The sequence below is a fragment of the Heteronotia binoei genome, chromosome 18, assembly GCF_032191835.1.
Source record: "Heteronotia binoei isolate CCM8104 ecotype False Entrance Well chromosome 18, APGP_CSIRO_Hbin_v1, whole genome shotgun sequence".
Classification (NCBI taxonomy): domain Eukaryota; kingdom Metazoa; phylum Chordata; class Lepidosauria; order Squamata; family Gekkonidae; genus Heteronotia; species Heteronotia binoei.
In genome coordinates this window covers 36,428,303-36,445,962 of record NC_083240.1, presented here as the reverse complement: position 1 = coordinate 36,445,962, position 17,660 = coordinate 36,428,303, and the positions used below count along the sequence as shown (strand labels likewise).

Here is a 17,660-nt window from a genome sequence, read left to right as displayed (position 1 = left end):
AAAAAAGGTGAAGGTGGTCCCCTGTGCAAGCACTAGTCATTTCCGACTGGGGTGATGTCGCATCATGACGTTTTCAAGGCAGACTTTCTTACGGGGTGGTTTGCCATTGCCTTCCCCAGTCATCTACACTCCCCCCCCCCAGCAGGCTGGGTACTCATTTCAACCTTGAGCTGGCTACCTGAACCCAGCTCCTGCCGGGATTGAACTCAGGTCGTGAGCAGAGAGCTTGGACTGCAGTACCGCAGCTGTCTTTAAAAAATACTTTTGTATGGGAAGGGTGTCTGTGGCTTAGTATGTTCATGCGAGAAGAACATGTCATGTTGTCAGTGAGATCAGGCAAACCAGGGTGGGGGATGGCGTAACCATTTAGGAAAGAGTAATAGCCCTGTGGCGCAGAGTGGTCAAGCTGTATTGCAGTCGGAGCCCTCTGCTCACGACCTGAGTTTGATCCCAGTGGAAGCTGGTTCAGGTAGCCAGTTCCAGGTCAACTCAGTCTTCCATCCTTCCGAGGTCGGTAAAACGAGTACCCAGCTTGCTGGGGGGGAAAGTGTAGATGACTGGGGAAGGCAGTGGCAAACCACCCTGTAAAAAGTCTTCTGTGAAAATGTTGTGAAAGCAGAGTTGAAAATGACTGGTGCTTGCACAGGGGACTACCCTTACCTTTACTCTGAGAAACTGCCAAGGAGTTTAAAAGGAGGTAATCTTACAGAAACAAAGCACCCACAATAAAATATTTGCAATATAAAAATATACATTTTTTTACAAAATGGTATCGTTAAAGTAACCTTTATCCATCCTAGACACGCAGTGCTTGCCCACACAGAATGGCCTTCCACTGCGATGTCAAAGGTAGGGAAAATCAAACATTCAGGTTGGCCAGAGGGGTTGTGTGTAGAAGAGGAATGCCTACTTGGATATATCCAACAATCCATTTAGTCTCACCTCCTGTCATTAGTGCCCTACCTGGTATCTGCCTTTAAGGCCTTGGAGATGGTCAGGGGCCAGCATGCCTTCAGGACTGCCTCTTCTGGTACACCCCCAGAAGAGCACTGTGCTCTGGGGAGAAAAATCTCCCGGTGATCCCTGGCCCGAAAGACATCCAGACGTCCTCAACCAGAGCCAGGACCTTTTTGGCCCTGACTCTGGCCTGGTGGAACTCTCTGCCTAGTGACATCTGCTTCCCGTGGGACCTGGTACAGTTCACCAGGGCCTGTAACACAGAGATGCACCACTAGGCCAATGGTTGAGGATGGCAACGGTTTACCATCTAGCCTGGCCTTCTTCTCCCCCCCCTTCCCTCCATGGGGAAGAACTGATATCAAACGCCTTGGATGAGTTTTTATGTTGCATTATACTGTTTTTACTGTACTTATTTGAATTTGTTGATGTACTGTCATTTGTTGTACACCACCCTCAGCTCTCCGAGGGAGGGCAATTTATAAACTGAATCAATCCGTCAGAGGCCTTGTGTGTACGAGAGTGCACATGTGTATAAAGGCGCAGTCCTTGTACTTTGCTTATGTGCCAAAGAGGTAGACCATCTGAGTATATCGAGCTTCCATTTAGCTGTCATGCTGATAGGCCTGCCCTCCATGGATTTGTCTGTTTAGAGATGAAGCTTTTAAATGAGTCCTTCACCTTCCATGGCACCTGCTCTTTAGTAAATGCTCAGTTGCCATTCTTACTGCAGACAGGTTTGGGGCACCTCCTAGAAGCAATATACATCCATCTTGGAGGGACAGGGAAAGCACCCGCATGTCTCACTGCCTTGAGAGACAGGGAACACAAACAAGCATCCTTCTCTTCCAGGGAGAAAGAGAGGAAGATGGCAAAGGCAGGGGAAACAAGAGGAGGAAACTGGGGCAGAAAGCACAGGGGAAACACATGGCAAGAGGAAGAAGGTATTGGATTTATATCCTGCCCTCCACTCCGAATCTCAGAATCAGAGCGGCTCACAATCTCCTTTATCTTCCTCCCCCACACCCTGTGAGGTGGGTGGGCCTGAGAGGGCTCTCCCAGCAGCTGCCCTTTCAAGGACAACTTCTGCCAGAGCTATGGCTGACCCAAGGCCATTCCAGCAGGTGCAAGTGGAGGAGTGGGAAATCAAACCCGGTTCTCCCAGATAAGAATCCGCGCACTTAACCACTACATCAAACTGGCTCTCTAAGTTTGGTGTCTGACAAGAAAGGGAAGCAACCCCACAGGAATGCTGCTTTGCAACTGTACAATCATTTAATGCTTGTTATTTTCCAGTTCTGCCCATCTCCGTTGCACGAACATGCTAGAGGGTGGCTTATCTAGCACAGAAACACCCCCTGGATTTGCAGCAATGACCAGCTTTCCGGTAAGGCTGCCAGCCAGTGAAACATGCCCAAACTGTTAATGGCGTCACCTCCTGCCATGATGCAGAAGAGAAACAAAGCGGGCAGGTAAAGGCTGGCTGGATGACAACTGCACCGCTGGGGAAGGGGTGCAGTGGGCCTGGAAAAGACAGCTGGTTGTCTGGATGGACTGGACAGAAGGGACCCCACAGATCACACCAGGGCTGTTCCCAGTGCGGAGTTCTTAACCTGCGGTTGTGAACTCACTGCTTGGAGGGGCTCCACCCATCTGAGCAGTGAATGCTTACGAACATAAGGACATTAAAAAACATAAGACAAGCCATATTGGATCAGGCCAATGCCCCATTCAGTCCAACACTCTGTGTCACACAGTGGCCAAAAAAACCAAGTGCTTCTGTTGTAGAGGCCAATTTTTGTCTTTGCACTCCTATAATGGGAGAAGTGTGACCCCCCCCCCAATAAAATTAGCTCATCAATGGTAGTAGGACACCTCCAGAACAAGGACAAAGTCTTGGCTTTATCTTTGCCTCCTTTCCCTGGCTCCCCATAGCAAGCCCTGAAAAAATACAATCCTTTTGCTCTGCAACTTCAGCAAAAATTCTGGTTTACGGATCTGGTTATTTCACCCCATGTGTCCTGCACCTTTTCCTTCTCTTGGCTTTCACTGCTGCACCCCTACTCAGCTGGCAGTTGGGTCAGTGACTCAAGGAGATTCAAAGTTTGCTCCAAGGACTGAAGCAGAGTTTCTGGGGTTTGGACCGTGAGCGTAGGACACAGTCTAGCCTAGGACTGTGGGCATCTTCAGAGCCTTTTTCAGGCACAGAAGACTGTATGCAGCATCTGGGTTGGCCAGGCCCAGTATAAACACTCAGAACTTGGGTCTTCTGCTTTTGCTGTGATTCAGATGGGGCTTGAAGGCAGAGGCGTGATGCTGGCGCCCCACTTCAGCCACGAACCTGTTAGGTGGCGAGTCTGACAAGAATGAACCCATCTAAGCACACCTGCTCCTATCTGTCCAGATCCCTAGTTGTAAGGCTGTGTATAAATAAAAATGGATAAATGGAAGACCCTGCTTGGACCACCTGTAGTTGAAGCAATGAAAATTAATAAACTGGAACAGGAAACCAACAGAGAGCAAAGCAATAGGTCATGCAGTGACCACAGAGGTCTTTTATGGATTTGCTTTTCATTTTCCACTTTCCTTTCCAGGGGGAAGGGGTGGGAACTGATGACAATGCTTGGAAGAAAACCAGGTCAAAGCCTTAAAAAAAAAACCCCACATACCATTTCTGCTGCATTTTTGGAAGCTGTTGCCTATTCCTCATGTGATTAATGATCTGCTTGTATTGGGGGTGCTTGTTTAAAGGGCTGGGGAAAAATGTCTCATGTTCCCCCAAAGCCAGTAATAACAGCCAGGCCTTGTAGACACCAGGCTGAATTACTTCTCTGGGAGTGTTCTTCATCCAATGCATCAGAGTCCTTGTGAACAGGCCCCTGAGAACGTCTTGGTGTCAAAAGTTTCTGACTTTGACTTTCTTCAGGTCAATTCATTTTCTTATGAAAGAATTTCTTCTAAAGTTCTCACAATCACGAAAGAGGCTTTTGGGGACTTTTAGTGGCAGATTACTTCATGTAACTTTCTTCTTTTGTCTGTGGCAAGCTGTGAGCACTTTTGGAATTCTGACTCTGGGTGGTGGGTGCAACCACAAAATGGCTACTGAAGGAGGTGGAGCCGACCACAAAATGTTAGGGGGTGAGGCTACGAAAAAACTGTGATAGTAGTTCCTCAGCATTAATGGGATGCCTTTTAAAATTACATTATTTAAACTTTTCTTGCACAAGCACAAAATAAATATGCATGTTGAATTGGCTACCCCTCCCAGTTTGGTGTAGTGGTTAAGTCCATGGACTCTTATTTAGCAGAACCAGGTTTGATTCCCCACTCCTCCACTTGCAGCTGCTGGGATGGCCTTGGGTCAGCCATAGCTCTGGTAGAAGTTGTCCTTGAAAGGGCAGCTGCTGTGAGATCTCTCAGCCCCACCTACCTCACAGAGTCTTTGAGATTCAGAGTATAAAGTGGGATATAAATCCAATATCATCTTCTCACCCCACCCCGTCACTTGGCAGAATCTGTCTTCACCGTGCAGGCATCTAGCACACTTATGCAAATGCCTTTTCTCCTGGCTGTCTCCTTTACATGATTCTTTCTCTTATGAGCCCCACCATTTTTAACTGGCACTATTAATTTGAACAGGGACAGTTGGTGCTAAAGTGCTTCTGAGAGCTCCTTGAGCATGTGTACACTAAGAGAGAGATCCTGGCCAGTTTTCAACAGCAACGTTTTGAAAAGTGAACAAAACGTGGTGGTGTTGTCAGCTTCTGCCTGAATTATAAAAATACATTAAAACTGGGACAATCTGATAACTTCAGTGGAAGTTCCAGTTAAGGTGCATTAAGCACTGTAAAAACTTCCATAGGAAGTTTAGAACACTAGTAAGGAGCCAAAAGTTAAAAAAAAAAAAAACTCCAAAAGTTATAGAAAAAATTACAAGTTTTTATTACAAAAACATATAAAAACCTTGTAGGGGCTCAAATGAAGCCTCATAAAATCATCAAAGTGACAAATGCACATGAAAGAACCATACATGAGCTGATGCGTTTCGGCCTGCAGCTTTCATGTGCATTTGTCACTTTGGTGATTTGATGAGGCTTCATTTGGCCCCCACAAGCTTTTTATATTGATGTTTTTAACTTTTGGCCTCTTACTAGCATTCTAAACTTCCTTTTGGAGTTTTATGTTTGATTGGTTTAGTTTCTCTTCTCCTCTTGTTGTGGTTGCATTACGCATTTTATTTATTTATTTATTTATTTTATTTAGAATTTATATCCCGCCCTTCCCACAAGTGGCTCAGGGCGGCTTCCAACAGTAAATAAAAATTAAACAATATTTAAATATGAAAGAATTAAACATTTAAAACAGATAAAACCTTAAAAATTAATAAATATTCTAAATATAAAAGAGGAAAACTGGCAAGTTGCATTAAATTCTCAAGCTAGGTATAAGCTAGCCGGAAGAGGGTCGTCTTACAGGCCCTGCGGAACTGAACAAGGTCCCGCAGGGCCCTCACCTCCTCCGGCAGCTGATTCCACCATGTAGGGGCCATTGTAGTCCTGCAGCCTAATCCTTTTTCATCAGACTCTAAACCCAACTGTGATGGTGGCGGCTACAAGCATAGTCAGCTTCAAGAGGGGGTTAGATAAAAATATGGAGCAGAGGTCCATCAGTGGCTATTAGCCACAGTGTGTGGTGTGTATATATATGTGTGTGTGTGTGTATACACACACACACATATATTGGCCACTGTGTGACACAGAGTGTTGGACTGGATGGGCCATTGGCCTGATCCAACATGGCTTCTCTTATGTTCTTATTAAACATTTAAAACAGATAAAACCTTAAAAATTAATAAATATTCTAAATATAAAAGAGGAAAACTGGCAAGTTGCATTAAATTCTCAAGCTAAGTATAAGCTAGCCGGAAGAGGGTCGTCTTACAGGCCCTGTGGAACTGAACAAGGTCCCGCAGGGCCCTCACCTCCTCCGGCAGCTGATTCCACCATGTAGGGGCCATTGTAGTCCTGCAGCCTAATCCTTTTTCATCAGACTCTAAACCCAACTGTGATGGTGGCGGCTACAAGCATAGTCAGCTTCAAGAGGGGGTTAGATAAAAATATGGAGCAGAGGTCCATCAGTGGCTATTAGCCACAGTGTGTGGTGTGTGTATATATATGTGTGTGTGTGTGTATACACACACACACATATATTGGCCACTGTGTGACACAGAGTGTTGGACTGGATGGGCCATTGGCCTGATCCAACATGGCTTCTGTTATGTTCTTATGTGTTTTTTAGAATTACCTCTCCATTATTTGCACAGGTAAAGAACTTTACATAAAGCCACTGTCAGCATTATACTATAAATGCCAAAAAGTCTCACTTGGCCCCCGCTTTCTAATATAAGGAAGAGTATTGGCCGGTGCTATGGCACCTATAGACAACGTGCTGGTGACCCCTACTCTACAGTATGTTGTTTTTCTCATCCAGTCGGGCAGTTGATTCTTTTCTATTTATTACCATCTTTCCTTGCCCAATGACAAGACAAATAGTCCGTAGGACTAAAAAGAAACATTCAGGGCAGGTATCGTAATGCTATCCGATTGGGCGGCAGGGTGTTTGCCTAGAGCCCAGGGAAGCTGGCGGGCTAGGGAATCATGGCAGACCTTTTCAGGGAATTCGAACGGCTACCTTTCCACGGTCGCAGTTCAGGAAGAGTTGGAGAAAGACCTTCCTGCACATGTCGTGCCTGATGATCTCTCGGGCGTCATTGGCACACTGGAGGAGGTGCTTCAGTAGGTCCTCGAATGTGTCGCTGGTGAAATTCTTGATGTAAGAAAAGACATACTGTGAAGGGGAGAAGAAGGGCAAAACAGTTCAGTCATGTTTGCCACCTTTCTTGGCACACTCAGGGCCCTGACAATGAAGTCACTAGCAGGGACACGGCCAAATGTCACAACTCCACCCTAAAAACCTCCATTTGCTTTCACTTTTCTCTACTGCCGATTGCTCTAGGCACTGAAAGTCATGTTTCCTTCTCAAAGGCAGCTTGGTTACTCAAACTGAAGCCGGCTATTACTGAATCACCCCAAGAATGTTATTTCCTGATTTATTTTACCTTTGCCTTTTGGCATTCAGTGCCCCTCCCCAAGCACTTGAGTGGCATATTACAATGGAAAGAGTGAACCAAAATACTATATCATTTCAAAACAGAGATCAAAAATTACCTATAACGGCACGAAGCCTCAGGTTATCAGGCTCAAATCCAAAAATCAGCCTACTCTAATCTAAAGGACAGTTTAAACAGGCTGCAGGGGGAAGGGCCGGCTGTGTCTCACAAGGAGAAGGCTGCAGCTCAGCACTGCCCCTGAAAATGCCCCATCAGATACTAAACAGGTTTACCTGTGCAAGCAACAGTTGTTTCCGACTCTGGAATGATGTCACATCACTTTTTCATGGCAGACTTTTCACAGGGTGGTTTGCCATTGCCTTCCCCAGTCATCTACACTTCCCCCCCCCCCACCCCCAGAAAGCTGGGTTCTCATTGTACCAACCTCGGAAGGATGGAAGTCTGAGTCAACCTTGAGCTGGCTACCTGAACCCAGCTTCCACTGGGATTGAACTCAGGTCATGAGCAGAGAGCTCGGAATGCAATACTGCAGCTTTACCATTCTGCGCCACGGGGCTGCTCTGCACCACAAAGCTGCCCATCAGACTCTGCCACTCCTTTAATCTCACTTAGGTAGCTTCTGTGTCTGGGTAGGCATATGGCTTGCTTTTTAAATCTTTTAGGCCTTGGATTGTTCTGTGCAGCTAGTTTCATCTGGTATTAGATGTTTTTACTCTTGAGTGGATATTATTAGGCTGGTTTATATCTCTTTTATTTAATGTTTCTCTTTTGCTATTAACACTGCTTTTGTTAGTCGTCTCAGAGCAAATCACAGAGACACAGGGTATGAATGCTGAGAGCAAACAAATAATTTCCTTTCTGCTCCGTGGCAGTGTATTGTGCGGCTCCTTTCTACATGTTCTGAGACATGTGGCGGCGGCAGCGGCTTTAGAGATGACTGCAAATCATTATGGATCCCGTTTTCAGAAAGAGGACAAAAGGAAGTGACTTTGGAAACTAGCTCCAGCTAATCTTCTGACATTGAGAACGGCTATCCGACGGAGATTTATTTGGAGCTTGGGTCAGGGAGGCACTTTAAGCACCAGATTTATTGCCATGTGAGTTTTTAATGGGTAAAAAGAGACAGGCATTCTAAAAAGGTGGTCTGCATAGTGTAAAGAACTTGAACTGTCAAGAAGGAGCTACGATCCCAGTCTCTGGGTTGAATTATTACAGCAGGTTTCTCCGTTCTGCCAATGTGGGTGGGAGGAAAAACACATGATAGAATACTATAGCATGGGCGTGCATGAAATAAAATGGATTACTACCATTTTCAAGGGTTCAGAGAACAAAGATTATCCCACCCCCACCCCCAGATTTCCATGACTCTGTGGCGTGCCATGGCTAACAGCAAAGAAGACCGGTAGCGAACAGTGGAGCTTTTCCCAGCCCCCCATAGGCAAACAATTCCCACCACACTACCCTTGAGCTCTTGTAGACTAAAAGGCAAATATAAAGGTAGTCCCCTGTGCAAGCACCACGTTTTTATGGCAGACTTTTTGTTATGGGGTGGTTTGCCATTGCCTTCCCCAGTCATCTATGCTTTCCCCCCAGCAAGCTGGGGACTCATTTTACCGACCTCAGAAGGATGGAAGGCTGAGTCAATCTTGAGCCAGCTACCTGAACCCAGCTTCCGCCGGGATTGAACTCAGGTCGTGAGCAGAGAGCTCGGATTGCAGTACTGCAGCTTTACCGCTCTACACCACGGGGCTCTTCTTGTAGGCTAGCCTGCCTATAGAACCCCTACTCTGTTATTCATAACAGTGTCATGGAAGGCTAGCTAATACTGGGAGGAGAATGCTGTTCCAAGATGGAGATTAGCCCATATGATTGAGAAGCAGCTTGCCTCTGAATACCCACTGCAAGACAATGAGAGCGGTTTGTTGTCTTTAAGGCCTGCCTGCCAATTTCCCAGAAGCATCTGGCTGGCTGTTGCTGGAAACAGCATGGCTGCTCCCTTGGAGGCCTCCTGTGGCACCCTAAAGCAGAGCCACACCCTTCCACATCCTCTGAAGTCAGGGCTCAGCTTAAGTTCACAGGTCCTCGTCTCAGCCATGAATTCACATTCAGAGCCAGTTTGGTGTAGTGGTTAAGTGCTTGGACTCTTATCTGGGAGAACCGGGTCTCATGCCATCTGTTTCTATTTTTCAACCTGCAGAGCAGGGCAGCTGCAGTCCCTTGGTTCTACACTTCAGCCATAGATGTGGCCAAACAGTTCTTTTTCTTTTGTTCCTTTGGCATTTGTGTGTGTGTGTGTCTGCACCTGGAAGTCATGTTGACCTCTGGTGACTGACCCCTACTGGGGGCCTGGAGGATATTCAGAGAGGTGGCTGAATAAAGCCTGCCCTCTTTGGTGTAGTGCACAAACTCTTATCTGGGAGAATCGGGTTTGATTCCCTACTCCTCCACTTGCACTACTGGAATGGCCTTGGGTTAGCCATGGCTCTTGTAGGGGTCCTTGAAAGGGTAGCTGCTGTAAGAGTTCTCTCAGCCCCACCTACCTCACAGGGTGTCTGTTGTTGGTGAGGGGGGGAGAGGTAAAGGAGATTGTGAGCACTCTGAGATTCAGAGTATAGGGTGGGATATAAATCCAATATCATCCCAGCAATCCCCACTATGGAAATGTTACGATCTTGTTCAATTGTTTCTTCCCCTATGCTTTTAACATCTGGTTTTATGTTCATCTTCTAGCATAATTTTATATATGTAATCTTGATTTTATAAGGAAATTGGGTTTTAACGTGTGAATCGCATTGAGGACATCTGGGCTGGAAAGGCAGAAGTACACGATAAATAAAATCTAACAAAGCTGGTGACTGAGAATATAGGCAAATACCATATAAACGTTACTCAGAATAAATCAGACATTAAAATTGGGCTGGGGACCAGAGCATATTCTACTCCACTCTAGATGTTGTGCTTTTGGGCTGTAAGTTTTCTGTGTTACTTACATTAGTACTTGCTTGGCTTGTAATGCCAATCCTTTTAATGCTGTATTAACAGTTTACTAATTTTTAACAATTTTTTAAAAATCTGTTGGTGCTTTATCATTTTACCTAAGCAGGTTTCCTGGAAAAGCAGCATAAGACTGTTCTAACTAAACAAGGTGGGGGGGGGGGACTTCAAAATGGAATGTCCTGGATCCTTCAAAACCTGATGATGTCCTCCCAGCCCGCCGTGCACCGGATCTTCTTTGGAAGGCATCTTGGAGAATAATAAATGACTGGGGAAGGCACCTGTATGTAGGAACTCCTTTGCATATTAGGTCACACCCCCCCCCCCTTAATGTAGCCAATCCTCCAGGAGCTTACCGCAGGCCCTGTACTAACAGCCCTGTAAGCTCTTGGAGGATTGGCTACATCAGGGGTGTGTGGCCTAATATGCAAAGGAGTTCCTGCTACAAAAAAAAGCCCTGCCTCTTGGAGAAGACAATGAGCACCAGCAGAGAACAATCAATCCTGCCCCAGAGTACGGCTTCTCCTGCGGGTCTGTTTGGGAACAGGGCTCTGTCAGGTCTGCCCTGGAGGCAGGTGGGGTCATTAGTGCCTGAGTCTGCTGCAGCGACCCCACCTGCCTTCTCTGGGAGCTCTCCTGGGTGCTGCAGCCTGCGCCCAGCTTCCTCTGCTGGACAACTCCGGGCGATGTTATGTGTGTGTGTATCCCCTGAGCGCACAGCCTGGCCAGAACAGGGACGCTGCTGGCCTGGCTCCAGTGCCTGTTCAAGCTCGCTGCCTCCTACGACTGCTTTCTGCTTAAGCAAAACCCAGAATGTTGAAGGCAAAGGGCTCAAACTACACAGAAGGCTGAAATCCTGTGACTGGAACTCCTGACATGCAATTTGGCCCTAGCAAGCTGCTGTATGGGAGGATCAGGGACACAGCTCTGCAGAAAGGGTCGCTATCTCTGTTCCATTGTTTCCTTGAACTGAAGTGCACCTCCTCAGCTTAGGCGCAGGGTGTCCATCTTTTATAGCTACCAGGGCTTAAAGCTGGGGCGGTAGGAGGGCTTTCTTACTCCTCCTTCCACTCCAGCCTATGGTGTGGCCGCTGCGGCTGCTTTTCAGAGCCCAATTAATCAACTGCATTTCAAATCACAGAAACTCCAACTTATGGTTGGTGGGCAAAAGGAAGGACGAGAGGACAGAAGATCTTGCCTAGATCTTGTTGGTCTGAAGCAACGTAGCAGTTTGAGTCCAGTGGCGCCTTTAAGACCAACAAAGCTTAATTCAGGGTATAAGCTTTTGTGTGCATACACAAGAGCCCCATGGCAGAGTGGTAAAGCCGCAGTACTGCAGTCCAAGCTCTGCTCACAGCCTGAGTTCGATCCTGGTAGAAACTGAGCTCAGGTAGCCGGCTCATGGTTTACTCAGCCTTCCATCCTTCTGAGGTCGGTCAAATGAGTACCCAGCTTGCTGGGGGGGAAGCGTAGATGACTGGGGAAGGCAATGGGAAACCACCCCATAAAAAGTCTACCATGAAAACGTTGTGAAAGCAACATCACCCCAGAGTTGGAAACGACTGAGGGGATTATCTTTACAAAAAAGCTTATACCCTGAATTAAACTTTGTTGGTTTTAAGGGGTCCACTGGACTCAAACTTTGTTCCATTGGCTAAGATTTGTCTGTGCAGAACTCTGGAAGTTGCACTGCTGGAAAGCAGGCTGGGTGAAGCTGTTGCGGCTACTTATGTTGGCATGGAAATGTGGTATGTTCTTTTTCTCTCATCCCAGCCTCTTCTAGAATTCAAACCCTCTGGCTAGAAGCCGCAGGAAGGCCAGCTCTGTTTCAATTGACTTAGTTCTCGATGATTGCTATTCCTTGAATACAATCCAGCACAAAATCTCAGTTGTCCACAGGGACACAGGTCCCCCAGTTGAGCCCAGCCTGGTTGGTAGCAGCTCCCCAAAGACCTGGGTCAAGATGAAGTTTTTATCTGAGATGCTACACATTGAACTGGGACTTTCTGCCTCTGTGTCATGACCCTGGTATTCCTTGGAGGTTTCTCATCCCGAAATACTAGCTAGGACCAACCCTGCTTAGCTTCCGAGATCTGACAAGATTGGGCTAGCTTCAGCTATCCAGGTCAGGGTGGATGCTCATGTTCAAAAGATCATTGTCCTTTCTGTTCACTCATCCTACTCTGCTCATTCATTGGCCGTCGGACATAGATGCAGTATTTTTGTACTATTTTCAGTGCTCTGCAGGGTCACACAGGACGTACCTCTTTGTCCTGAGAAACTAGGCTCTCTGGCCTCTTTGCAGTAACCAGTTTGGTGTAGTGGTTAAGTGTGCGGACTCTTATCCGGGAGAACCGGGTTTGATTCCCCACTTCTCCGCATGCAGCTGCTGGAATGGCCTTGGGTCAGCCATAGCTCTCGCAGAGTTGTCCTTGAAAGGGCAGCTGGTGGGAGAGCCCTCTCAGCCCCACCTACCTCACAGGGTGTCTGTTGTGGTGGGAGAAGATATAGGAGATTGTAAGCCGCTCTGAGTCTCTGATTCAGAGAGAAGGATGGGGTACAAATCTGCAGTCTCCTTCTTCTTCGAGAGCCAGTTTGGTGTAGAGGATAAGTGCGCGGACGCTTATCTGGGAGAACCGGGTTTGATTCCCCACTCCTCCACTTGCACCTGCTGAGATGGCCTTGGGTCAGCCATAGCTTTCATAGAAGCTGTCCTTGAGAGGGCAGCTGCTATGAAAGCACTCTCAGCCCCACCTACCTCACAGGGTGTTTGTTGTGGGGGGGGGGGAAGGTAGAGGAAATTGTGACCGCTCTGAGACTCTGAGATTCAGAGTATAGGGCGGGATATAAATCCAAAATCTTCTTCTTCTTAACCTGTTCCCCTCACCCCACCACCATGGCCACCTTCTTACCACTGTTTGTAGCTTTGGGCCTGCCTGCTGACAAAAAGGGCCCTGGCTCTGAAGCCACAATAAAGCAGGAATCTTCAAGGTGTCCCAAGACTCCTTGCGATTCTTGCCCCATACTGGAGCTGCGTTCCTGGGCTTCTTCATCTAAGCATGTCGCTTGCCTGACCATTAATAGAGAGGCATTCAGAACACATCGTTGAGCTGCAAAGTCGGTCACTTGATCCGAGCGATAAATGGGCTTCTCCAAACACCTGGGATGCCGGAGAACTGTCTTCATTAGAAGCAGTCACTTTGAGGAGGAATTTCCAACCATCTCGCTGCAGGCTTAAAACAAGACTGACAAATTATCTTTTCTTAAAAACAGCTTTGCGACCCGATTTCTAGACAGCATTAAAAGGATGCCTCTCAAACGCAAGGGCCTGAGCAAGCGGTTCTGCCCCTCATGCTATCAGCAGCAGGGCAGTTGCTTTTGGAGTTGCAAAGGCGGTTTGCCTTTGCTTTTGGAGCATGCCCTCCCCGGGCACAGCTAAACTGAAGGGGCTGCCTACCCACGTGCGGTAGTCCGAAAATTCCTCCTCGCATCCTGTCAGCATAACTTGGCATAACTCCGTCCGTCTCGACTGGAGCTAGGATCTTTGAAGACAAACACTGGCCATTCTCCTTTTACACTACTCAGGGTGATACTGCAGAGCCTCCTCTGGGAGATTCCAGGCCTCTTCTGTGAATTGGCTAATAGAATTTCAGCAGCAAAAACAGATGCTGCAGGAGCCGTGCTAATTGTGCAATAACGATGGGGCCAGAAGCACAAGACCGGGAGGCGGGGGTGTCTCCTGAGTGCTGCAAGTGGGAAATCTGAATTAATTGCTGACCTGGAACCGCTAGACTCACTTCAGCTCCTGGCTTGCTATCTGGTGATATTTCGGGAGGTTCTAATAAAAAGGTATGGCACAATTGTTGTTGTCGCTAGAATCTTCTTTCCCATCCAAACATCCCCTAACAATTCAGCCTGGGAGAAAGCAGGCCCTTGTTCCAGCACTGGAAAGACAAGGTTGCCAGCTGCAGGTTCAGAAATACCTGGAGATTTGAGGGCAGAGCCTTGGGAAGGTGGGTTTTAGGGACTGGAGGAATCTCATTAGGGTATAATGCCATATAGTCCACCTTCCAAAGCAGACATTTACTCCAGGGGAAGTGAAATACGTGTTTCAAATAAACAAATAAGCAATCTATACAGTCTGGAGATCAGTTGTAATTTGGGGGGGGGGGGGGTTTGCTAAATCCCACCTGAAGGTTTAGCAACCGAAGTGAAATACATGGAAAGGGGGAAGGCAAGGAAGCAAGCCGCTGTGCAAAATGTCCCACAAACTTCAAAGACTTGAATTAACCAAGATATCAAATTTTACAAAATATTCATATACAGCATAAACTGTCCGACAAAATTTGTTACTCGAGGGACTGGGTCTTTAAGAGAGGAACAAATTTTGTCAGACAGTTTATCCTGCTCTTGTATGTTCTGTTTCTGCATGAATATATGTTGTATATGAATATCTTACAAAAATTTGATGTTTTGGTTAATTCAAGTCTTCGGAGTATTTTGAAGTTTGTGGGACATTTTGCATGGCGGCTTGCTTCCTTGCCTTCCTACCTGGAAGCTGGCAACTGTATGAGCTGTCCTGAGACAACATACAGGGAGGCCTAATCCTCCTGATGTTATCCTTGGAAGAGTAAAAAAAGGGTGGAACTAATACTGTGATAGACTGGAAACTTCAGGTTTGTAACTCTGGGTTGGACTAGTTAATGCTTGTACAGAGGCTGGGAAATGCTTGCAGGGAAAATTTAACATGCAGGAGCGGTGCTTGGTCTTTCTGCCAGCGACTGGTTTGCTCTTAAATGTCCTCCCCCCACCTCCCAGCAATTATTTCTGATTGGGCATTTGTAGCGGAGAATCGAAAGGGGTATCTGAGGGGGCCGAGCTCACCTCTCTTCCGCCAATCCTCCCCCTTTCTTCCTGAGTCCCCATTACCTTAGCCAACTTGGGACTGAGATGAGGGGTTTGCCACTCTTAGAGCAGAACAAGATGTGATGGTAGTTGCCCAGGTTACCCTGGCTCACTGGGAGTCGCATGGCTTCTCACCTCAGCAAATTCCTCTTTGTTCACTTTCACCTCTAGTGTTTCTATGGTTTCCAGCGACCTGGCATAGAGTCCTGTGGCAAAGAAAGGAAGATGACAGTCAACGCTAAGCGGCATCCTGGGAGAACTGAGCTGCACTCTGTCCCTCTAGCATGGGAAGCTCTTCCGTATTTATGGAGGAGGCAAAGGAGAAATTCTGTCTTCTACTTCAGGTCTCAAGGTAGAAGAGACCCATTTCGCTTCTCTGGTCCCCCTTCCTGGAACTGAGCAGCTTTCGAGACGGGGGGTTGGCCTGCCACTAGAAATATGTAGAAGTAGGAGCATGGCTCAGTTTGGTTGTGGTAGCAGCAAAAGAGCTGCCCTCCTTGGCCATATTTTTCTTCTGCCAGCTCCCTGGAAGGAAGGCAAAACCATCCCCACCAGAAACATTCTTCACAGTACTCTTTTCCTTTGACCCTGGTTTTCTCCCAAGGAGCCCAGAGTAAAGGTTGTTGGACTTAATTATCACAGCAACCCTATGGGATGGGCTAGGCTGTATGACTGACTCAAGGCTGAATGCAGATATGCTTTCAGGTTGAAGCCTGGTGCCATCTCCATCCTTTGACAGGACAAGAGGGGGAATTTTGCTTGCTTAAAGGGTTTGGTTGCCGCTGGACTCCAGGCATTGCAAAATGGTGCGCACAAATGTAAACAACAGGGCCTGGCTATAAAAAAAAGTGCAGGTGGTGGCTTTTCATTCCCTTTCCGTGAGGAAATTGGCACTGTTTAACATGCAAGCATAAGAACATAAGACAAGCCATGTTGGATCAGGCCAATGGCCCATCCAGTCCAACACTCTGTGTCACACAGTGGCCAATATATGTGGCCAATATATATATACATACATACATATAAACGCGTGCGCGCGCACACACACATATATATATATATACACACCGTAGCTAATAGCCACTGATGGACCTCTGCTCCATATTTTTATCCAATCCCCTCTTAAAGCTGGCTATGCTTGTAGCCGCCGCCACCTCCTGTGGCAGTGAATTCCACATGTTAATCACCCTTTGGGTGAAGAAGTACTTCCTTTTATCCGTTTTAACCTGACTGCTCAGCAATTTCATTGAATGCCTACGAGTTCTAGTATTGTGAGAAAGGGAGAAAAGGACTTCTTTCTCTACTTTCTCCATCCCATGCATAATCTTGTAAACCTCTATCATGTCACCCCGCAGTTGACGTTTCTCCAAGCTAAAGAGCCCCAATCATTTTAACCTTTCTTCATAGGGAAAGTGTTCCAAACCTTTAATCATTCTAGTTGCCCTTTTCTGCACTTTTTCCAAGCAGGTCTAAGACTGAAGGCAGTCCTGGGAAAACAGGGCGCAACCAACTATTTGGTTGTTTTCTTTCTAAGCGGAGAGCCACAGATGGGAGTGGAATCCCTGAAGGACTGTCTCCACCCACATCAACCAGTCCAAGCATTGAGATCGATGGGGAAAGCCTTTCTACTGGAACCGGCTTGGTCTGATTGGCAGGAAGAAGGAGAGTAGGTTTTTATACCCTGCTTTTGTCCGTCTCAAGGAGTCTCAAAGCAGCTTACAATTGCCTTTCCGTTCTGAAACAAGTTAATGTGATTGCTTGAACTGAAATTTGAGTGAGAGCTCTTTGATTGTGTTTTACTATCTTGTCTGATTTTATTTTGTGGGAGTTTTTAAAAAAGTCATTAGCCACCATGAATCTCTGCGAGGCAGAACAGCAGCAGACAAATTAACCGTGATAAATAAATGGCACCAGAGTTTCTGCGTTATCAGCAAAGGCTGGGTCCCCTGGTTAGATCTGAGAAGCATCACTTCTAAAGACATTCAGATCCTCAGTAGGCTTTTGGGGTCAGGCACAAGGACACCACCATCAAGGATAGAACATCAGGCCCAGTGTCTATAAAGAGAGTGCCAGCATTTCCGTGGGATGTCTCGAGAGAAGACGTAGTGCGCTACCACCACAGGGAACCGGGAGTCCAGTTATTCTCGCTTCTGCCGCTGATGAGAGAACCCCCGGCGGAGTTCATTTACTGCTTGTTCCCGAAGACATTCATGGGCAGTAAATTATCTTTATGAAACCATAAAGCATGCCGTTATGCCTGCTTAGTGCATTGGTTCCTACTAAATGTAAATCTCCAGGAAGCAAGGATTGGGGCTAAACCGAAGAAAGTGCTGTGAAATAAGGGCAGGCAACAGATGACCCCAAGCAAGACAACTCCCACAGAAGCTTTGACAATTTGCTCTCCCTGCCAGATTGGAAACGACCCTTTCCCCCCTTGTTTTCTTCCTGCCCCTAAAACACAGGGTTTGTCTCACTGCACCTCGAACTGATCATGCCTGAGACATTAGTTAATTTATTTAGGGAGTAGCTGGGTTCAGGTAGCTGGTTCGAGGTTGACTCAGCCTTCCATCCTTCCGAGGTCGGTAAAATGAGTCCCCAGCTTGCTGGGGGGAAAGTGTAGATGACTGGGGAAGGCAATGGCAAACCACCCTGTAAAAAGTCTGCCGTGAAAACG

At 47.0% G+C, this 17,660-nt stretch overlaps 1 protein-coding gene across 1 annotated transcript in view; it reads right to left on the bottom strand.

The window, feature by feature from the left end:
- EFCAB5 (EF-hand calcium binding domain 5) overlaps nt 1-17,660 on the bottom strand; it is a 60,204-nt gene that overhangs the window by 35,144 nt on the left and 7,400 nt on the right. The window contains exons 4-5 of the mRNA XM_060258967.1: nt 15,122-15,192; nt 6,649-6,804 (exon numbers count right to left, since the gene is read on the bottom strand). Coding sequence (XP_060114950.1) covers nt 6,649-6,804; nt 15,122-15,192 — 227 coding nt within the window. The remainder of the gene's footprint in view (nt 1-6,648; nt 6,805-15,121; nt 15,193-17,660) is intronic.